The sequence below is a fragment of the Rhinatrema bivittatum genome, chromosome 4 (assembly GCF_901001135.1).
Source record: "Rhinatrema bivittatum chromosome 4, aRhiBiv1.1, whole genome shotgun sequence".
NCBI classification, from domain to species: Eukaryota; Metazoa; Chordata; class Amphibia; order Gymnophiona; family Rhinatrematidae; genus Rhinatrema; species Rhinatrema bivittatum.
The window spans coordinates 433,948,802-433,973,196 of NC_042618.1; the positions used below are offsets into that span (position 1 = coordinate 433,948,802).

General features: G+C 46.0%; 1 protein-coding gene across 1 annotated transcript in view; it reads left to right on the top strand.

Annotated features, from left to right (window-relative positions):
* Nucleotides 1–24,395, top strand: part of HSP90B1 (heat shock protein 90 beta family member 1) — a 172,603-nt gene that overhangs the window by 83,353 nt on the left and 64,855 nt on the right. The window contains exon 12 of the mRNA XM_029601500.1: nt 7,075–7,344. Coding sequence (XP_029457360.1) covers nt 7,075–7,344 — 270 coding nt within the window. The remainder of the gene's footprint in view (nt 1–7,074; nt 7,345–24,395) is intronic.

The window sequence follows — 24,395 nt, forward strand, 5'->3', positions numbered from 1 at the left end:
CGATGCAACGACTCCAGGTTCCACCGGCACCGAGAGTGGAACCAGTCACCGACCCGATTCCAGCAGCGCTGGCACCGCTGTTCTCCTGGATGGAGGCGCTCATGACTGCCCTTCCGGTGATTCCTGGGGCTCCGGTGCGCTCCCCAATGACAGCTTCATCGGGAGGAGAAACTCCATTCCGCATTCCTCCTTCAGGGTATTGCCTCAGCCATCAATGCCATGTCGTCCCTCACCACAGATTCATCGGGGGCGATACGCACATCGGCGCCTTCGATGCCGGCACAGATACCCCCCAGAGCATCCACGGTGCCTCCGGTGATTCCTTCGATTTTCTCTGAGCCTCAGCCAGGCCCTTCGGGTATCCAACCCCCTTCTTGTCCTACAGGTCAGCCTGCTGATCCTTATGACACCTGGGGTGATGATACTTCCACAGACACCGATAACTTACCTTCACCTCCCTCTCCTACTGAAAGTAGAAAGCGTTCTCCTCCAGAGGACCTCTCTTTCATTTGTGAAGGAAATGTCGGAATTGGTCCCTTTTCAGCTTCAGATGGAGCAAGATGATAGGCACCAGATGATGGAGCTTCTCCAATTCCTGGATGCCCCTAAGGTGATCACTTCTATTCCCATTCATCAAGTTCTTCTTGACCTCCTCAAAAAACTTGGAAAATCCTGGATCAATTGCCCCAGTACACAGGCTGACACTACCTATCTAGTACAGTCAGCCCCCGGCTTTCAAAAATCTCAGCTCGACCACCACTCAGTTGTGGTAGAATCAGCTCAAAAGAAAGCAAAAAGGACAAAGCCTCACTCCTCTACCCCTCCTGTCAAGGAACACAAGTTCCTAGACAATATTGGTCGAGTGTTCCAAGGGGCCATGCTCATCTCCAGAATTGTTTCTTACCAGCTTTACATGACCCAATACAACAGGGTCATTTTCAAGCAAATACAGGACTTCTCCGAAATCCTGCCTGACCAATTCCAAGAACATCTTCAAATCCTTGTCAACAAGGGGTTTGAGGCAGGAAAGCATGAGATTAGAACAGCTTACAATATTTTTGACACCTCCACTAGTGTCTGCAACTGCCATTTCGGCAAGATGCTGGGCCTGGCTTACGTCTTCTGACCTTCGCCCAGAAGTACAAGACAAGTTCTCTGACCTACCCTGTATAGGAGATAATCTGTTCAGTGAACAGATTCAGCAAATAGTGGCCGAATTAAAGGACCATCATGAGACCCTCAAACAGCTCTCATCAATACCTTCTGACTTCCCTTCTAGACAGCCCTTCAAGAAGGACTCTAAGAAGTCATTCTTCCGCCCAAGGAAGTACTATCCTCCACCAACAAGGTCCCGAGTTACGAGGCCTTATCAAAAATCTCAGCCTCGCCAGCCCCAGAAGCAAAAGCCACAAGCAGCTCCCCAGCCAGGGCCTGCTTCAGGTTTTTGACTTTCCCTTAGAGAGCAGCAGCCTGATTCCTCTGCCAGGCATACCAGTGGGAGGTCGATTGTGCCACTTTCATGGCAGGTGGCAATCTATCACTACCGACCAATGGGCGCTAACAATCATTGCTCAGGGTTACCACCTGAACTTTCTTGCTCTTCCACTGTAATCACCACCTCTACAAGTGTGGAGAGTAACCGACCACTCGGTCCTTCTGGAGCAGGAGGTTTCCCTTCTACTCCAGTTAAGGGCAATAGAACCTGTTCCTCTTTCGTAAAAAGGCCTAGGGTTCTATTCCCGGTACTTTTTGATCCCCAAAAAATCCGGGGGGCTTTGTCCAATTCTGGGCCTACGTGCCCTCAAGTACCTTCACCGGGAAAAGTTCAAGATGGTAACCTTGGGCTCACTTCTACCTCTTCTACAAAGAGGAGACTGGCTCTGCTCTCTGGACCTCCAGGACACACACACCCACATTGTGATAGCTCCAGCTCATCGCAAGTACCTCAGGTTTTTAGTAGGCCCAAGGCACTATCAATACCGAGTGCTTCCATTCGGACTAGCATCGGCACCACGAGTCTTTACCAAATGTCTCGTAGTTGTCGCAGCCTTTCTCAGGAAAGAAGGTGTTCACGTCTACCCCTATCTAGACGACTGGTTAATCAGGGCCCCAACTCAGCAAGCCGCTCGATCGTCCCTGGATTTGACCCTGCACACTCTTAACTTCTCTAGGATTTCTCGTCAATTACGAGAAATCCTATTTAGTCCCATCTCAAACCTTGTCGTTCATTGGGGCAGACTTGGACATCTTACAGGCAAAAGCCTTTCTACCTCAACGAGTGCAAACCCTCATGTCCCTCGCTCACCAGTTGCAGTCTCAGTATACAGCAACAGCTCAGCAATTCCTTGTCCTTCTCGGACACATGGCGTCCTCAGTCCATCTCACACCAATGGCCCGCCTGGCCATGAGTCATGCATTGGACTCTGAGGTCACAATGGATTCAAGCGACTCAGCCTCTGTCAACCATTGTCCACATCACAGATGCACTCTGTCTTCGCTCGCCTGGTGGAAAGATCAGAACAATCTCCTCCAGGGACTGCCTTTTCACCTACCAGATCCTCAACTCATTCTCACCACTGACGCTTCAACCTCTGGGGGGAGCTCATGTGAATGATCTACAATCGCAAGGATTTTGGTCTCCAGAGGAAGCCAAACACCAGATAAATTTCCTGGAGCTTCGAGCAATGCAATATGCTCTCAGAGCTTTTCAGGATTGCCTATCGAATCACGTCATCCTGATTCAGACGGACAACCAGGTGGCCATGTGGTACATCAACAAGCAGGAAGGCACAGGCTCCTTCCTTCTGTGTCAGGAAGCTGCGCAGATTTGGGCGGAAGCACTCTCCCACTCGATGTACCTCAGGGCCACCTATTTGCTGGGAGTACACAATGTCTTGGCAGACAAACTGAGTCGTGTCTTCCGACCACACGAGTGGTCTCTCAATCCCTCGGTAGCGACCTCTCTCTTCCAGCAATGGGGTCATCCCCAAATAGACCTCTTTGCGTACCCTCAGAACCACAAAGTGGACAATTACTGCTCCCTCATTCGGAGCAAGCGCTCTCAGCCCAGAGATGCATTCTCCTCTCGTGGGCAATCAGTCTGCTTTATGCATTCCCTCCACTTCCTCTTCTCTCGAAGACTCTCGTGAAGCTCCGTCAGGACAAGGGAACCATGATCCTGATAGCAACTCACTGGCCACGCTAAGTGAGGTTTCCCATACTCCAGGATCTCTCCATTCGCAGGCACATTACCTTGGGAACGCACCCGCTTCTGATCACTCAGAACGACTGATGTCTTCGCCATCCCAATCTTCAGGCCTTGTCCCTGACTGCATGGATGTTGAAAGGTTAATCCTTCAACCACTTAACCTTTCAGATTTGGTTTCTCGTGTCCTGATTGCTTCACGGAAGCCTTCCACAAGGAAGTCTTATTCCTATAAATGGAAAAGGTATACATCATGGTGTTCTTTGCAATCCCTTTTCCTGTCCAATCCCAAGGTTTTTGGACTATCTCTGGCACTTATCGGAATCAGGTCTAAAGACCTCTTCCATCAGAATGCATTTCAGTGCGGTAGCCGCCTTCCATAAAGGTGTCGGATGTCCTTATATCAGTACAACCCCTCGTAACAAGTTTTCTTAAAGGCTTGCTCCATATCAAGCCACCTTTTACGTCCTCCGGCCCCTTCTTGGGACCTTAATCTGGTTCTCGGGCAGCTCATGAAACCACCATTCGAGCCTCTTCACTCCTGTGACCTAAAATATTTCACATGGAAAGTGATTTTCCTTTTGGCTATCACTTCAGCTCGCAGGGTTAGTGAGTGTGACGGGGTCACTATGCCAGTCTGAGTAGGTAGAATAAAGCCAGGAACAAAAACTCCCTGGAACCAAAGTTCTAGAAGGAGGGGGAAGAAAACCCAGGTGACAGTCAAGGATATACACTGGTGGCTTTGCCTGTAACCATAGAGACAAACACACAGGTGTGGGAGGTTAAGGGTGGGACCTCCCCAGAGCCAATCAGCTGGCAGAGGAGTTTCCAGAGTATAAAAGGGACTCCCTAACCCAGCAGTTTCAGTCTCCTGCTGGGGACTGAAGGAGAAGGACAATGCTACCTGCTGCTCTGCAAAACTGGAACTCTGGTGCTCCTGCTTAGATGGAGGATGGATGACTGGTGTGACTTCCAGGAAGTTTTCAAGTGGTCAGGAAAGCTCGTCCAGGGATTGGACCCTGGAACTGATGCAATTGACGGTGCACGGACCGGTGAAAGTCAGTGAGTTACAGGCCATAGTTACCTGTCCGCCTTACACTAAACTCCTGCAGGACTGGGCAGTACTCCGCACTCACCCTAAGTTTTTGCCTAAGGTAATTTCGGAGTTTCACATTAATCAATCCATCATACTACCTATCTTTCCCAGGCCCCACTCCAACCCAGGGGAACAGGCTCTGCATACCCTTGACTGTAAACGGGCTCTAGCATTCTACCTAGACCGTACAGTTGCCCACAGGAAGAGCACTCAGTTATTCGTCTCTTTCCATCCTAGCAAATTAGTGCAACCTGTGGGTAAGCAGACTCTCTCCTCCTGGTTGGCGGACTGCATATCTTTTTGCTATCAGCAAGCAGGCATTCCTTTCCAAGACCGTGTTAAAGCACAGTAAGGGCCATGGCGACTTCAGTAGCGCACCTAAGATCTGTGCCGCTTCCTGACATTTGCAGGGCTGCCACCTGGAGTTCTCTCCACACTTTCGCAGCCCACTATTGCTTGGACAAAGCCGGAAGACAGGATTCCATCTTCGGCCAATCTGTCCTGCGTAACCTATTTCCAGCGTGACGTACCAACACCCTTCCGCCTGCCCGATGGGGTTCAGGATGCCCTCTACCAAATTCCACCCCAGTTGTTGTGCCTGTTGCACGCCGTTGGGTATCTTTGGTGCATGTTCGGACATCCTCAGCTCAGTACTCACCCATATGTGAGGACTACCATCCTGCTTGTCCTGTGAGAAAGCAAGTGTTGCTTACCTGTAACAGGTGTTCTCACATAACAGCAGGATGTTAGTCCTCTCGAAACCCGCCCACTGCCCCGTGGTGTTGGGTTCGTAACGTTTTGTTTTGTTTGTTTTTTCAGCACTGCCTATAGCTATCAAATAAGACTGAAGGGGGACCCCTGCTGGCTGCAGGGTTAGTGCCATGCTGGGCATGCCCAGTAGGGGCCAGTCAAAGTTCTGGAAACTTTGACAAGTTTTCCGTGATTGGGCTCCATCCTGATGATGTCACTCATATGTGAGGACTAACATCCTGCTGTCCTGTGAGAACACCTGTTACAGGTAAGCAACACTTGCTATCTGAGGGAGTGATGGGAATAATAAAGTTAAATTAGTTTGGCAGATGGGCAGACTATTTAGGCCACAAAATCCTTTTTCTGCTGCCATGTTCCTTAGGAAGGAGTACCATTTGAGACTAGCTTCTCATCAAATAACATTCACAACAGATGCCTCTGCAAATGGTTGGGGAGCTCACACAGGTCATTTTCAAACTCAAGAGACATGGTAATTCCAGGAGAAACAATTTCAGATCAATTTCCTTGAGTACTCTCTAATATTCACTCGCTACCTTCAAGGGAAGAGCATTCCCATTGAAATCAAGTCATGTTCTCTGAACAAACAAGGAAGCACATGATTTTGGACTCTGTGCCAAGAAGCAATAAATGAGTAGGCAGCAGATAAAGTTGTACCTTCCCAGAATCTCAAACGCCATTGGCAGGTCACCTCAGAATCTTTTGTCCACACACATGATCCTTTCATCAATCAACAGACTTCAATCTATGGAGATTTTCATCAGTCAACCTGTTTTCTAGTTTTCTGTTTTGTTCCATTCTTCCTGGAAAACTCAGATCTGTTCAGGACACTTTTCTGCTCAGTTGGAATGCAGATCGCATGTATTCTCTTCCAATTCTTGTCAAATCAAGAGGGACATCTGTTTCACCTGACCCCTCCCCTCAGCCTGACTACTTGGATGTTGATTTATTTGCTGTCTCATTGGTAAGAGTGCATCTGTGCCATGGCAGCTTACCAAGCCTATCTTAATCCACTAATTTGTGAAAGGCTTGTGGCATTCTAAACCACCAGTTCTAAAACCTCCTGCTCCATGGAGTCTGAATGTGGTCCTGCCACAACTGATGAAGCTGCCCTTTGAACCATGGAAAGTTATATTCCTTGCAGCAGTAATCTCTGCCAAGTCGGTGAATTTCAGATTTTAATTACTTCCTTATATGCAATTCTTCCACAATAGTGGTGTTCCACAGCCAGCCAACACTTCTACCAGAGGTGGTCAGCTTTCCATATTAATCAAGCTGTCATGCTACCCATGTTATTCCTGAGAACACAAGCATGAAGGTGGGAGCCCTATATTACCAAAGTGGATTACATTCAGGTACCTGTAGTACCAGAATGAAGTCCAGTTTGAAGTGCCTATAAAAGTGAAAAATAAAAACCTGTAAGAGCTTTGGCCAACTTCAAAAGAACATAGCCTCATCAAACTTCCCAACTATTAGTCTCTCGTGATCTCAACAGTTTGGGCATAGCAGCAGTGGCCAAAGATATGTTGTCCAGTTGGCTAGCAGACTGCATTGCCCACAGCTATAAGTAAGCAGGAATTCAAATTAGATGCCATCAAGGCTTACCTGAGCCATGCCTCTTGACATTTGCCATGCTGAAACATGATGGTTCACATCTTTTATATCCTATTACTGTCCAGACAATCTGATAGTTGATTTGGATAAGCAGCTTTGCATAGCATGTTCACCCAGTAGTCTATTCTCCATGGTGGTGACAGGGTTACTTATTAACAAAAATTTCTGTTTATAATTGGTACTGATGGTTGTAATCCCAGTTGAAGACCCTAAAACATGTTTCTAGTTGGAGGTACTTTCAGAGAACAAAGTAGATTGTATCCTTAACTCCTTGTGCTATTTCTACTTTAGTGTACCTAAATAACTATTGTCTTTTAGCTTATAGTTTAAGGCAATGTGTATCCTAATATACGAATATACTTTTTGCTGAAAGTGTGTTTTTATATCCTAGGTTATTAGGAAAAAATTAGTTCGCAAAGCTCTTGACATGATCAAAAAGATTGCTGAAGACAAATTTAATGACAAATTTTGGAAAGAGTTTGGTACAAATGTTAAACTTGGTGTGATTGAAGACCACTCTAACCGTACCCGTCTGGCTAAACTGCTTCGGTTCCAGTCTTCTCATCACAAAACTGAGCTTACCAGCCTAGAACAATATGTAGAGAGAATGAAGGAAAAGCAAGACAAAATCTACTTCATGGCTGGATCTAGTAGAAAAGAGGTAAGAATTGATGCAACTCATTTTTATAAAAATGTATATAGTGTGTAATCATTCTCTAATAACCCCATTACCCATCCCAGTGTAGAGAGTCTATTATAAAACACTAATAAATGTTGTTAGAACATATGTTGTCATACTAGGTCAAACTGAGGGTCCATTAAATCCAGCATCCTGTTTCCAACAGTAGCCAATCCAGGATTTTCCTAGCTGTAGCCAGATGGACTCAGGACCAATGGGTTATATTTATTTTATTTATTTAAAAGGATTTATATACCACAAAATTGGGCAGAGACCTGTCCAGCTAAGCAGTTTACAAATATAACGTACATAGTTAAAAAGTACACTAAAAACAAATCATATACATCAACAAATTACACTTCTGCTAGCAGATGGAGACTGTCAGGTTTCAAAGCTGATGACAGCCTAGATACACCCCTGCAGTGACCTCATCCCTTATACATCTTTCTCCTGGCAGATGTGAATGTGCTTTCCCTACAGGGATTTCTATACCCTTTAGAAATTATATTTTTAAATTGGAGAAAGACTGAACTCTGCTCTCCTGCGGTGATACCTAAAGGTCCCTCCCCCAGTTGAGAATTCCTGAGGTGATTTCAGAGATCCCTCAGAGCTGTGCCTTGGTCTGGTAGCCAGTTCCTGGCGTGGACTTTGCTGCTGAAGCAGCTGAAAGGCAGTGGGTGCAGGAAGCGGAGCATGGCAATTATGGCCAAAGCCCTCTCCCCCCTGCAGCCAGAGATAGTCTCTGTACTCAGCAGTAAGTGCTGAGCCTAGGTAAGTGTGTGGTTTAAAAAAAAAAATTCAGATACATTAGAGGGGCTTCCGTAAGACGTTCTCCGGTCTCCTTGCTTGGCGTGCTGTACCAATGTCATTCCTGATCCAGTTGGGGTAAAGTGGGCTTCTGAGCAGGTTGAATGGCCTCCAGTGGACTAGGCCCCGCTTTAGGTTCGGTAGGCACACCATGTGGTAGGCCGCAGTGAAGCCATCTTGCGCACATTTTAGTGCATCTTGTATTGCCCACCATATAGCATTGGTATGCATGGTGCATGCCGGCACTGTGCATGTAGCATTTCACGCATGTACGCGCACAACTCCCTAGGCGCAGAATTTAGAGCCGGGTGCACGGGCTGTGCACGCACCTTGCCGCAGCTTGTGTAGGTGCCCAAAATCTGTACACAAAATTAAGCAGGAGCCGGGTAAACGCGCAAATACCGTCCCTAATGATTCTGGCAGCAAAGAAACAAGCACCATTCTCTCTGTACTGCTTGTCATATTAAGGCTACAGTCTGACCTGGATTCTTATGATAGAAACTGTGAGGAGGCCCAGGTAGAGTTGGCCACCCCAGACTTTGCTAAGCCCATCTTCTCCCAATCAGAGGATGGGTCAGCCACAACTTTAACCGGAAGTACCCTGGATCTGAGTAATTGCAGGACTGGGTCTTCCATGGGAGAGGGAAATCCAGCGGAAACCTATCCCAGTACTTCCTGGGCTAGGCATGGACCCAGCTGTCTTCTCTTGGGTGGAATTTTTTTCAAGGCCTTTAAGCTTTCATACAGGCGCAGTCTGCTTCACTTGCCCCTGTCCACACAGAACCCCAGCCAGTAAGGCCTCCCTCTCCCAGCTCTTATCGGCAGACCTCGAGACATGCCTTGCCTTTTCAAGGGTATCCCTGGCAGGGACCTAGACACTATGGACGAAGAAGGGGGATCCAGATTCCTTGGATGGGAAATCCCACCGGGTTTAGACCCATATCAGACCATGTTACATCTTTTTCCATAGAGATGAATTGTTGACCCTGGTTTCCCAGACCCTGAAGATGCTGGAAGTTCCTGGGGTGGACTCTGACAGAACCAAAGAATCCCATTCGGGTTTCTCTATGGAAAGCCTCTTGCTATTTTCCAGTGCTGGAAGCCATCCAGGACTTGACTGACCTGGAATGGGATACCCTTGAAGTGAGTTTTAAACTTGGATGATCATTCCCTGTACGTACCCAAATCAGGCGAGAGAACATCTGTTTTCCTAAAGTGGATGCGCTTATCTGCACTGTCTCAAATCGAACAACTATCCCAGTGGAGGGAGGAGTGGCCTTGAAGGATGTGCATGATAGGTGGATGGAGTCCATCCTTAAACAGGCCTTTGACGCAATAGCAATGACTTTACAGATTGCTTCTTGTTGTCCCTGGTAGCTCATTTGTGCCTGCTCCTTTCTTGGGAGGTGGATGACTTGGGTGAATTCCAGAGAGGTTATAAAATGCACTTTTTTTTTAGCTGACACGGGCTCTGAGCTAAGTCCATACCTTGGCCAAAGGAGTGTGGCCTTAGTGGTAGTGGCCAGAAAACAGCTATGGCTGCAAAATTGATCAGCAGACACAACCTCTAAGGCAGTGGTTCTCAACCTTTCTAATGCCGTGACCCCGAAATACAGTTCCTCATGTTGCGGTGACCCCTTGCCCCGCCCTCACAGGGCGAGGGCGGGGTGAGGGTGGGGCTTTGGTCATATGGGGCGGGGTTATGAATGGGGTTGAATTTTAGTGCATACTTATTTATTATGACATTTATAAACAGAACCACCATTCCTCATAAAACAATAAAATTAAGAAACATAAAGCATCAGTTATAATAGTAAAACCATACTAATAAAAGAATATTTTAAAATTACTGATAAATAGAATTTCTATTAATTAAAATCATATACATTTTTATAATTTCCCACACACCAATAATATTTCAAAACAGCACATATATCAAATAACACACAATAATTAAAACTAATAAGGATTTTAAAAAGCCCCTGCTTGTCCATACATGGGAGCTCTTGATTTCCAGTCACCCTGATATTGTCGAGGATTAGGAGGTTATCCTCTCTCTCTCACACATACACTCACATGTCCATTCTCTCTCACACATACACTGTCACATACTTACACATTCATGCTCTTATACCCACCATAACCTCTCACTCACAGACACTGATACACTCTCTCACCCCCCCCCCCCCCCCACTCACACACACACTCTCTTACTCCCCTGGATTTTCTCATACACACTCATGCTTGTTATACACACTCATCCTTGTTATATGTAACTGCTTTTCTGCACTATTGTTCAAATTGTAAAGTTTTATTATTATTGCACCCCTGTTTCTTGTGAACCAGCATGATGGGACTATCGTCCTGAATGTTGGTATATAAAAAAACTTAAATAAATAAATAAATAATGCTCTCACTCTTACTGGCTCCCTCACAACCTCAGAGCCTCTCAGATAAAACTCTATGCAGCAGAAATAATGCTGAATGTTGAGAATTGTGTTATGCAGACTAATCTGGAAAATGCACTAATTTCTACATGAGTCATAATGAATCAGTCCTCAGCTGCAGGCATCAATTGATTATCCTGGCTCCCTTTATGTTTGCCAAATACAGTTCATGTGTAACAGCAATCCTAATTCTCCACCAGATCAAGCTGATTTCACATCCCACTTCATACTTTGTCACCTTCAGCTGAGTCAAACAATTAATCTAATTACTGCCACTGCTGCCACGTGGCTATTGGGGAGACACTGATTGCTGCTATTGGCACTGAAGCCCATTCTGCTGCCTCCTCTGTGCAGGCCCCGTGGGTTTCCACTTCCTCCATGTTGATCTCGTACATTGTGAGATCCGCCATAGAGAAAGTGCTACTCTTGCACATTCCCAAAGATTACATGTGCCAATCAGTAAAAAGTATTTTTTTTTTTACATCTGCTTCCCTTTCTAATTTTTTGCCATTTCCTTTTATATTGCCTTTTTTTCTATTTCTTTTCTCTCCACCTGTCTTCTTCCCTCAAACACAGTCAGGTTCGCATTCTCACATGCATTTCTCTCTCACACACACATACACAGGCTCTCACTGGCACAGGCTATCTGAGTCTCACACACAGGCTCTCTCACACCCCCACATGCTGCCTTGCTCAAGCACAGGCTCTCACTCTTACATGCTGTCTCTTTCACACACACAGAGGCTCTCACATGCTGTCTCTGCAAACACATACAGTCTCTCAACTCATCTCATACTCGCACACACCTCTCTCTCACCTCTGGGCCTCTTCTTTACGGGTTGCCACAGGATGGGCTCTGCAGTGGCCCTAGTCTTCCCGGCCCCGCTGCTCCTCTTCTGCACGCGGCTGAAGCGCCTCCTCCTTCCTCCCCATGCGGCTCCGGCAACATTTGTCTTCCGGGGCAGGGCAGGCAGGAAGGCAGTAGGAGGAGCACCTGCAGTGGCTGATACACCTCCTTCCTGCCTGCGCGGCTCCAGCAACATACGTCACTGCGACGCGCTACCTTTTTGGGCCATGTCTCTTCTCTTTTGGGGTTGGAGGAGGCAGGTCGCCAGCTTCGCCCCGCCTCCCCGCAGCAGCCGTGGCGCCATGGACCGGCAAAAAACCCCAACGGCCCGGTACTGGTCCGTGGACCGGTGGTTGGGGACCTGCTTTAGGCGCAGGGCCGGTGCAAGGGTATTAGGCGCCCTAGGCAAAACGTCAGCTATGCCGCCCCCCCCCCCCCCCCCCCCCCCCCCCCCCCCCGCCTCCACACACAATTAACTTACATTGTGCATTAATGAAAATAACGAAGTCTGTATTTATAACAGAACACTTATTTGACATTTTTATGCCATGTAAACCATTGAGATTTGTCTTATCAACGGTATAGAAACTCTTTTATAAATAAATAAATAAAAATATATAAAATAAACATAAACCAAAGCTATACTTGTTGCTCAAACCAAAAAAGCAGACTCATCACATAATATTAAATAATTAAAATGGCAGTCAATCAAGAAAAATGAACTTAAAAAGCCATCTTTACTTACCCCCTCCAGCAGCTCTCTTACTCTTCTTCCATGCAGGCTGTAGTACACACCAGAAGCAGCAGTAGTGGCTAAGCTCTATACCAGGGGTCAGGAACCTTTTTGGCTGAGAGCCATAAACGCCACATATTTTAAAATGTAATTCCATGAGAGCCAAACAATATGTTTAAAACTAAATACAAGTAAATGTGTGCATTTTATGTAAGATCACACTTTTAAAGTACAATAAGTCTCTGAAAATATTACACCAGGCCTTAAGACACCAATACATCTCCTATTAGGAAAACGGACCAAGTCAGGCTGCTATAGAGTCCTACACAGAAACAACACGCCAGCAGAAAACCTCACCTGAATCACGTGCTGTCCCTCACCTAACATAGAATAAAGAGACCAAAACGCATAACAAGAAGCATGCAGAAAAAACTGAATTGGAAACTGCAACAAGCCAGAGTCTCTGTATGCAGTGTAACAAAGGAAAAAAGAAACATCACCCATCCTTATAAAACAAATCAAGAAATATAAAATCATCAGCAGTAAAACTGTACTAACAAAAAGAACATATTTTGAAACAGCTGATGAGTGGAATATCCAATAATTAAAAACTCATATAAAACATTTCCAGATACCAACAAAATATTTCAAAATAGCAGACACAAAGACCCAGTAATGAAAAATAATAAGGATACAAAAATTTTTTTGCTCTGCATACCTGGGAACATTTGATATCCAGGTGTCCTGAGATTGTTCTGAATTAGCAGGAGGTGGGGTGGTTTGCTTGGAACTTTCTCCTCTCTCAGTCACATACCAGCGCTCTCTCACACTGGCTCTCTGACACACCTATACACACATGCTCTCAGTACTCACATATACACATGTTTTTTCTCTCATATAGGCTCTTAATTACACATTTACACACATGCTGTCTATCTTTTCACGCTTACACACACACACACACAGGCTTTCAATCACATAAATACATGCTGTCTTTTTCTCTCACACACAGACTCTTTCACATGCTTACAAACATGTCCTCTCTTTCTCTCATTTACACACAGGCTCTCAATCACATACTCACATGCTCCGTCACCTAAATCAGCTCTCAATCACACACACACATGATCTCTCTCTCTCTCATTTAAACACATGCTCTCAATCACATACTCACATGCTCCATCACCTAAACCAGCTGTCAATCAGACAGACACACATGATCTCTCTCTTACTTATACACACAGGCTCTTAATCATACATACACATGATTTCTCTCACACACAAAGGATCTCAATCATACACATACTCTTTCACACAAACTTACACATACAGGTTCCCAATGGTAAACTTACATTCATGCTCTCTCTCTCACAGGCAGGCTCTCAATCACAGACATACTCTCTTTCACATACACAGGCTCTCAATCATTCACATACATGCAATCTCTCACTCACACACCAGGATCTCACACACATGCTTGCTCGTTCATTCACTATCTCTCTCCCCCACCCCGGGAACTAGCAGCAGCCTCCTCCCAACGCTAACCTCTTCATTTTCAGCCCTCGCGGAGGCGGAGTCCCATCGGCCGCGGATGAAACTCCATTTTCCTCAGAGCCGCGCTGCAGTCTTCTTCCCGTCTGACACTAGCGTGGCCTCTTCTTCCCGCGCAGGCACCCGATGCTCTCCACTTCCTCTTCCGGACCGCGGGGGGGGGGGAAGAAGAGAGCACGCCCGGTGCCGCTGACTCCAGCTGTCCTGCCGCGTTCCGCCTGGGCTGACAGCAAAGGACTCACATGCTTGAAAGCGCGGCTCTTTTAATTTTACCGGGGCAATGCCGCCCCCGGGAAGCTGGCGCCCTAGGCGACCGCCTAGTTCGCCTAGTGCTTCCGCCGGCCCTGTTTAGGCGACCCCTGCGTTTTGGTCGTTCGACCCCCGCCGGGGTCGCGACCCACAGGTTGAGAACCGCTGCTCTAAGGCAAACCTCCCAAAGATGCCTTTTAAGGGATCACACCGCCTTTGGAAGCAAATTGTAAAAGCTGGCCAGTAAATTGGGTGAATCTCCATTGCCCCAGCTCCCAGAAGATAAGAGCAGTTACAGCACCCCTTGCTCATGGGGGGTCGATCCAGGGGCTCTTAACACTTTTTCAGCCCTAGAGAAACCTGACATTTCAGAGGTCTTTCTCAGTCAAAGCCCAAGAGGGGTAGGTTCAGTTTCGTTCCAGACCCCCGAGTGTTTTGCCGACCCACCTTCCGAACAAGGAGATGGGAGTAGACTGTCCCTCTTCTACCAGCAGTGGGTTGAGATCACTTTGGAGAAATGGGTACTGGAGGTCATACAAGGATGTGCTGGAATTTCACTGCACTCCTCAGGGCATGTTCATGATATCTCCTTGCCACTCCCAGCACAAGAAGCAGGCAGTTGAGTCTTACTTTGGTAAGACCCCTCAGGATAAGGGCTATAATTCCAGTACCTGCAGCCCAGGAAAATATGCAGCATTATTCCATCTTTTTCATCATACCCTAGGGGAGGGTTCCTTTCACCCATCCTGGACCTCGAGTGTCAGACATCTTACAAGTGATTAATTTCCGCATGGAAACTCTACTCTCTCTGTAATAATGGTCATACAATCGGGAAAGTTCTTAACCACCCTGGACCTTTCAGAGGCCTACCTTTTATATTCCAATCCGGCAAGAACATAGCTTCCAACGCTTTGCGGTACTGGGCCACCATCAGTTCTGAGGGCTGCCCTTTGGCCTGGCCATCACCCCCAGAACATTTTCCAAGATTATGGTGGTCATAGCAGCTCCACTGAAAAAAGAGGGAAGTGGAAGAGTCTCCAGATGACCAGCAGGGTGACCTCCCTGCTTCAGGAACTCTGGCTGTAAAACTGGACAAAAGTAGTCTCAAACCCTCCCAGTCCTTGGAATATCTGGGAGTCCAGTTTGATACCAAGCAGGTCACAGTCTTCTTCCGGCCACACGGATAAAGAAGTTGATGTCCCATGTGTCGGTTGACTCACACGACACACCTGTTGGTGTGGAGCTATCTTCAGGTCCTCGGTTTGATGGTGTCAACCCTGGAGGTAGTGCTGTGGGCGAGGGCACACATGCGACCACTTCAACTGCTCCCTGCTGTCACGTTGGAACCCGCTGTCTCAAGACTATTCAGTTTGCTTCCACTTACTGATAGAAGTATGCTCTCAGCTCCAATGGTGGCTGCAGGAAGCTCATCTGGGCAAGGGTGTAACCCTGTCCCCACCAAACTGGCTGGTCCTCATGACAGATACAAGCCTCCAGAGCTGGGGCGCTCACTGTCGAACTGATGGCCCAGGGGCATTGGACCAAGGAAGAGGCACTCTGGAACATAAACCACCTGGAAGCATGGATATTCAGCAGCAGTAATTGCCACCTTACTATGTGCGCAGAAGTTCTCTGTCCTTAGCATATGTGTGGGTCTGGAGAGTATTTGAGGCCTGGGGTGAGGAACGCAGTGTTCCCACTCACTGTCAAAATCCCACTAATTCTGTCATTTTTATAGGAGACTTGAATAAAGATTTGACCCTAACTCCTTGAAGGTCGTCCAGGTAGTGGCTCCTGTTTCAGGGACGAGGTGAACGGAACCCACCTGTCGGCTCATCCGGATGTGGCCCATTTTCTGAAAGGGTTAAAGCACCTCCAGCCGCCCCTACGGTGGCCATTTCCCTTGTGGAATATTTTTTTTTTTTTGTGTATAAAATTTTTATTGTCAATCAAAGCAACAATACAGTAGAAAACAGAGCAAAATCTCTGAACATGTATCAGAACCCGAATAATAGTGAAATCGTGGTTTTCCACGCACAAGGAAACAAAACCCAATTGAACAGTTTTATACAGTGTGTAAGTATATCCCATCCCCAATACCCACCCCCCACCCTCCCACACATCGAGACACAGATATATTTGGGCAAAAGAAGGAAGAAAGAAGTAGGAGTAGAGAAGATAAAGGGTAATTGGTACAGCGGGTAGAGGAAAGGTCCCTCAGCATATCCAGTGTTGGGTATTCCATACTAAATGAACACGTAGCTGCATAGGAAAAGACACGGTAATACAAGAGGCCAATAAACACCATGTAGCCACAATGACGTTCAAGGGCAAGGTACAGTGGGAGGTAGAGATGTCTGAGAACCGAGCCATTGAACGTAATGTACCCATATTTTCTCAAAAACTCCCATGCGATCTCTAAGAACAGCAGTAAGTCTACTGAGTTGATAAAACGTGTATAACCTATGTTGTATTTTAGCCAAGCCCGGCATGGCGGCACCTTTCCAGTGTAGTGCAATTTCAGATCGAGCTGCAATAAAAACATGTGTCAAAAACCTCTGGGTGTGTTTATTGTGTCCGGGGACTGGGAGGCCTAAGAGCACATGCCAAGGCTCAGCCTCTATCTGACCTGGAACAAACGTGGACAACCAATCAAATACCTCTCGCCATACTAGAACAACCTTCTGGCATTCCCACCAGAGATGGTAATATGTGCCTGTGTTCCCACACCCCCTCCAACAACAGTCTGATAGGGATGGACGATATTTATGTAGTTGGACCGGGGTATAATGCCACCTATATATGTTTATAACAGTTTTCCTGTAAACCCACCGACACTGAGCATTTATGAGCAATGGTATATATAGCGTCCCAGTCATGATCATCCAACTGACACTGAAAGTCCTGATCCCATAAACCACGATGTCGGGGGGGATCCTTTGTCACTCCATTAAGAATGCTATACACCTTAGAAATAACACCCCGTATGGTGGACGCATTCTTGCAATATGTTTTAAAGAGGGTACCCTTTAATTTTAAATCACCCCCACGAAGTCCCCGCTGGACAAAATAGTATAGCTTAGCATAATGTAAAAAATCTATATCACTCAAATTATACGTAGAGCAAAGCTGATCGTGGGTCATGAGACCCTTGTTGGACATGTACCAGACAAACAATGCCCTGGGTAGAATATACAGTGTTAAAGCGCATATGGGTCATTATAGTGTATTTCTCAGGACCCACAAGCGTAGGCTTCCAAGCGCGCCAAACACGAAGTGTTGTGCGGAGTGCGAACGGAAGATAAAGGAGTGGTCCCCATGTTACTTTAGGTTGCCAGGGCAGCGCAGAGATGGCAAAATCCCCTAGAAGCGACTGTTCTAAATGCACCCACTGTGGTATGTCGCTAGTGCGATGTAGAGCAATCGGAGCTCGCAGTTGTGCAGCTGAGTAATACCATAATAAATTCGGTAGGTTAACTTCCCCCCCCCCCCCCCCCCCCCCCACCCCCCCCGAATTTTCGGTCTATATAACGTGGTCCTCGCCACCCTTGGGGGACGTTTGCGCCAAATATAGCTACATAAAATTCGTTGCCATTGTTTGAGTACACTGTTGGGTAAGTAGATGGGAAGAGTTGTAAAAAAGTATAAAAATCTGGGGAGAACATTCATCTTAATGACAGCCAGGCGGCCCAACCAGGAATACATTTGGTTCTGCCATTTATTTTTATTTATTTATTTTAAGTTTTTCTATACCGGCATTCACAATAGATATCGCATCATGTCGGTTTACAATTAACAAGTGGATAGGTAACAAAAAAGGTAAAAACTAATATTTATCTTATTAATAATAATAATAATAATAATAATAAAACATTAAACGAGAAGGCTAAGGTATGCAGTTACAATAAAACAAGGGAGTAATACAACTTGGAGCATAGAAAAGAAGCAGGGGATTAAATCGAAAGAACGTAAATGCCAGTCAATGTGCTTAAGGCATTAGTGAATTGTGTTTATGATGTAGGAATATTAATTATAAGGTAGGGAAATTAGTTGCCGTGAATAAGGCAAAGTCTGAGTGCTTAGTTAATGATGGAGTAGGTTCAGTTTAGTTCAGGAAAGGCTTTCATGAATAGCCACGTTTTGAGTCTTTTCCTGAATGTGGGCAGGCAGGGTTCCTGTCTCAAATCTGGTGGGATGGAGTTCCACAGTGTTGGTCCTGCAGTGGAGAACGCCCTGTCTCTGGTGGTTATGTGCCGCATGGATTTGGAGTGTGGTACTTGTAAGGTTTCTCTATAGGACTCTCTGATTGGTCTGTTGGATGTAAATTTTTTGAGAGGAATTTGAAGGTTGAGCTGAGAGTGTTGGTGTATAGCTTTGAAAATAGTGGTTATGGACTTATATATGATTCTGTAGTGAATTGGTAGCCAGTGCAGGTCTTTGAGGATTGGTGTTATGTGGTCTCTTCTCCGTGTGTTAGTTAATATTCTCGCAGCCGTGTTTTGAACCATCTGAAGGGGTTTCGTGTGAGATGAGGGGAGACCTAATAGCAAAGAGTTGCAGTAATCTAGTTTAGAAAATACTATTGATTGCAGAATAGTTCTGTAGTCATGAAAGTGGAAGAGAGGTCTTGTTCTTTTTAAGACTTGGAGTTTATAGAAGCAGTCCTTAGTAGTTTGATTTATGAATGCTTTTAGGTTTAACCTGTTATCAAAGATAGCTCCCAGGTTTCTTACTTGTGGAGTTTGTAAATTGGGTGGAGGATTTGAGTCAGTGTTACTGTATTCAGATGAAATTAGGAGGAGTTCGCTTTTAGAGGAGTTTAGTATTAGATTAAGGTTGGAGAGGAGTTCATCAATTTTTTTAAGACTAGTTTCCCAGAATTCTAGGGTTTTGCTGTAGGATTCTTTGACGGGGATGACTATCTGGACGTCATCTGCATAAAGAAAGTGTTTAAGGTTTAAATCAGTTAGCAGTTGGCAAAGAGGGAGCAAGTAGATATTAAAGAGCGTTGGTGAAAGGGAGGAGCCTTGTGGAACTCCCGTAGATGAAGGGTAGTGTTGAGATTCTTTATTGTGAATTTTGACTTTGTATTTTATGTAAATTTATGTAAATTTATGTAAATCCTTTATGTTTTTTACGAGGGGATCATAATTCAGTGAAAATAACTGACTGGTGGAAGATCCCAAACGAACTCCCAAGTATTTCAGCGCAGGCTTGGCCCATTTAAGGGGAAAAAAACTGTTCTATCAGTTGTACCTCTGAAGGTAGTAGGGTTAGATTAAGAAGTTCCGATTTGTCATAGTTCACCTTCATGCCGGAGACTGCTGTGAACCGACCCAACTCTGTCATAACACCCCTAAGTGATGTTTCTGGGTCAGTAAGGGTGAACATCACATCATCCGCAAAAAGGGAGATTTTGAAATGATGATCGCCCTTCTGCACCCCACAATGTCCCTGGATTCCCGAACTGTCGTGGTAAAAGGCTCTAGGAACAGAGCGAACAAGAGAGGGGACAGTGGGCACCCCTGTCTAGTTTCCCGTTGTATGGAAAAGGATTTACCATAACCCCCATTTGCCTTAACCCAAGCAAAAGGGTGATCGTACAATTTCGCCAGCCAAGACATAAACGAGGAGCCAAATGCCATGCGTTGTAAGGTTTTAAATAAGAAGGGCCAGTGAACTAAGTCAAAGGCCTTCTCGGCATCGAGGGAAAGGACTGCCGGCTGTCGATGAACTTGCACCAAATCAATGATGTCCGCCGCTAAGCGACCAGGAACGAAACCCACTTGGTCGTTGTGCACTAAGCCAGGCAAGACCCCATTAAGCCGAACTGCTAGTACTCTGGCCAATAATTTGAGATCTATGTTCCCTTGTGGAATATTTATCTAGTATTGAATTTTTTGGCAGGGCCCTCCTTTCGGCAGCTGCACAGTCTTGATTTGTGCTTGTTAACCCTGAAAACAGTGTTCCTGGTGGCTATATGCTCGGCACGTCGCAGCTCTGAACTACAAGCATTGTATTTGGAGCTGTTCCTCAGGATGACTCCAAGAGCGTTAATACTTCATACCGTTCCAAGTGGTCTGCGTAATGTCAGACACCACAACAATGGTAGCCTACATCAATCGCCGGGGTGGAACCAAGAGCCAGCAACTGTCACAGGAAGTAGACTAACATGGAATGGGTGGAAGAACATCTACAGATCTGTCTCACATTGCAGGAAAAGACAACGTAAGCAAACTTTCTAAGCAGGGAGATTATGGACCCGGAGTATGGGTGTTGTCGGATGAGGTGTTTCAGCTGATAGTGGATTGCTGGGACCTCCCAATCTTAGACCTGCTGGCAACTTCTTGCAATGCGAAGGTTCCTTTATTTTTCAGTCTTGGGAGAGATTCATGGTCCCTGGACATAGATGCTCTCGTACAGGTCTGACCGGAAGACAAATTACTTTATGCCTTTTCTATGAGGCCCCTGTTGGGCAGGATAGTTAGTCGGATCGAATGCCACTGGGGGATGGTACTTCTGGTGGCACCAGATTGGCCCAGATTACCATGGCATGCAGATTTGTGAAGACTCCTGGTGGAGGACCCCCCCCTTGTCTGTTGCACAATCTGTTGCAGTAGGGACCTGTCCTTCATGAAGATCTGTTTTGTTGCATGGTTTGGCCCTTGAGAGGACTCGCTTGTTGAAGCGTGGATACTCTTCTACGGTGATTGCCACCTTGCTCCGCTCTCAGAACTTTTCCACTTCCTTGGCCTATGTATGGTTTTGGAGAGTATTTGAGACTGGTGTGAGTATTGAGGTGTTCTTCCTTGTTCAGTTAAGATCCTGCTCATTCTGGAATCTTTGCAGGATGGATTAAATAAAGGATTGGCCCTTAATTCCTTGAAGGTACAGGTTGCAGCTATTGCCTGTTCCAGAGGCCTGGTGAATGGTGATTCCTTGTTTCATCCTGGTGTGGCCTGTTTTTTGTTTTGTGTTTAAGGTAGTGAAGCATCTTCGGCCTCCCTGGAGGTTACCGGTTCCATTGTGCAGTCTTAATTTGGTACTGGAATTCTTGGTGGGCCCTGTGTTCTGACCGCTGTGTAGCCTTTCCTTGTGGTTGTTGACCTTACCCAGTGTTCCTAGACTGGGTTTTTTCTTGTATTCTTTGACATCATTTGGAGTGAGGAAAGCTAGATTAAGATGAGATTACATCAATGTCTTGCCCTAACTTGATACCCTGGTAGAGTCCAAGTTAGGGCAAGAGAACATTGTAGAAATCTCATTTGTGTGACACTTCCTCACTCCTAATGACATCAAATCTTCACTAAGTGTACTGTGCTGTTCAAATGTCTCACTCTGCATGTAAAACTGGCCCCAAAACCCTACACTACCACCAAAACCTCACCTCGTTACTAGCTGGCCCTCTTATAGCAGTATAAATAGTTGACTACTGTGTACCACCCGAGAGAAACACTGTCTCTCGCTCACACCCATGCCCAAAACTGAATTTGCAATATTTATCACAAATTGCGTTACAGCCGTTTCGGGCATATTGCACAGCTTAACACCTGCAAAAAAAAATGGTTATTTCCGCATTAAAAGCATGTGATAGTGTGCATTACCTTATCGCACAATGTGATAATGCCCCTCATTTTCATTAATCCTGTCCAAACCCCTCTCCAGTCCTGCCCCTTTGAATAAATTTGGCAAATTTGTATTCATGCCGCATGCTGCGATAATACCATAACGTATGCGATATTTATCATGGGCATTAATGCTATAATATGCTTTAATGAATGACTGTTAGTGAGGCATGAGCTTTCAAGGACAGTGTCCACTTTGTCAGATACATGGTGTAGTACAGAAGATGGTTTAAATATGTGGGGGTGGGTAGGATACAGAACAAAAGGCACTGTATTAGGTAGGGCAAGGTGTGGGAAGTGTTAATGTCAATAGGCTGGACTATAATGTTAACTGAGGTAAATTTGTGAAGACAGAATGATCTTGAGAGCAGTTAATTTCATAGATATTTGTAGTGTGCAATGAAGCAATTTTCTCTGTTCAGACCTAAGGTGATTGAGTTTTTTTTATTTTTAAATTCAGGAGTTTCATTCTGGAGTACCTCCTTTGAAGTTCCTTTGTAGGAGTATGGCAACTTTAAGGTCTGAAAATGTCCTAGAAGGTTGAAATGTTCTCTTACTAGTCTCAATGTTGGCATTTCTAATGTCAGATTTATGTCCACTTATTCTTTTCCTTAGGGATTGACTTGTTTGTCCTATACAGACAGCAGAGGGACATTGCTGGCAGGTGATGGCATGTATTACATTTGAAGAAGAGCAGGTGAATGAGCCCCAGATGTTAAGTCCTGTGATGTACCTAGGTTAATATGTGGACAGAGTTGGCATATGAATTTCTGGCGGGGTCTATTTCCTGAATTGGTGTCATCTGTGTTCAGTTTGATTGCTAGTGAGTATCTTTTGAGGTTGGGGGGACTTGTCAGTTAAACTGAGATAGGCTTGCCACCCATAGACTGAGGGTAGTGATATCCAGAATGGGTTGTAGATCATTGTTTCAGTGGTTTCAACCAGGAACTATAAGTAATAACCAGAAGTGGGTTTTTTAGATGATCCTGTAGCAGTGTTCCTGGGTATGTCTGGCTGTGATGTTTTCTTACCTTATTGGGTGGTTACTTCAATTCCAAAAATGTCTATTGGCATTCTCCAGATGGGTCAGAACAGATGCCACTTACTATAGGACTTGGCTGTAGACAATGGACCTGGTGGTAGGGAATAGGTAGAAACTGGAGATCATGTAGGTATGTATGGCAGTCTGTGGGTTTCCAGTATTATGTGGCTGGCTGTCCTTCATGTAGTTGGGGTAACCATGTCCAGAAAGAGGATTGTTCTGAGCTCCGCTTGATGGTGGGATAGAATTTGAATTCTTGTTGGAATTTTGTGCTTCAAGTCTGGAGGTCCAAATGTCAATATACTTTAGGTCAAGGAGCAGTTTCTGGGTGTAGGAGTTGAGGAAACATTGTTCTAAATCAGCCATGAAAATATTGTATTGTGGAGCCATGTAGGTATCCTTGGTAGTGCTGTTGACTTGCAGCTAAACTTCCTTTTCAAATCTGAAGCAGTTGTGTGAGGGCAAAATTATATTTTGGCCAGATCAGCTATGGGAGCATCTTGGATGATATTCCTGATGGCTTGTAATCCTGTCTCTTATGGGGGATGTTGGTATAAAGGGGTTAAACATCTTCCCCCCCCCCCCCCCCCAAGAAAATGGTGTTTGGGAGGTGACCAATAGAATGTATTTTCCTCAGAAAATCTGTCGCAAAGGTGGCTAAGAGTGCTGGTGGCATAGGATCTGAGGATAGTGTCATGTAGCCAGACATCCCTATTGTAAAGCAGTTGCTACTAGAAACAGTGTCGCCAGGGTTTCCCGGTTTGTCTTATGGATACCTGGTTGAGGTTCCTGGAGTGTGTGCAGTTAATCTGTTGGCATAATTCCAGTAGGGAATCCCTTCAGGAGATTGTATGGTTGGTATTCTCCAGTGGGGTCTTGAGGGCAGGGACTTATAAAATGTTAGTTCCTGTATATCCCCAGATCAGTCCAGACCAGTGGGTTATGCACTCCCACCAGCAGATGGAGGCAGAGAACAAAACTTTGAGGCACTGCTATTTCCACCTGCAGCTCCTCAGTATTTCTCTGTCTCCAGCAGATGGTGCATACCTGCAGCTCTGAGCTGAGATTGGATTTCTTGCTCCTCGGGGTGCCAGATTCAGTTTTCTGGACCATCCCTCTAGTAGAGCCGGGCGAATGGGGGGGTTGGATACCCCCAGCAGTGCTAACCCGTGTGTTCCGGGACTCCTGATAGCCAGGAGACTGGCTCCCTCAGCGGCCCGAAGGCTCCCTCTCCTTGACCGTGGGTTCAGGGAAGTATTCCTGTTGGGGAAAGTTAATTTTTTCTGCTTAAGTTTTGTGGGGGGGGGGGAGCCTTCCCCCCCCCCCCTGTCCCACAGCTCCCAGGGTGAATCGGGCTACTCAACAGGGCTGGACCAGATAGGCCTCTATTTCGATTTCCTGAAGAGGGGAGAGCTTGCAGCCTTTAGTGGAGCTTTCCCCAGGTGGTGAAGGGCCTCCTAGGCAGTGTCTCCGTGGCAGTCCTGGGTCTATTTTTGGCACGGTGGCCATTTTGTTTTTTCTTTTTCAGCTTCCACGAGGCTCCTGAAGGTGCTAGGACTGATTTTTGCCAGCGATTCTTTTGGGCAACATCAGTTCTCTAAGGCAGCACTTGATTCCTCCCAGGGGGAGTGCCCTTGGGTCACTTTTGGAGCACTACAATGGCAGAGAAGCCACTGGTAGAACCCTGCAAGGCTTCTTGGGGTATGGTCTGCCTATTTGAACACCCTCTCAC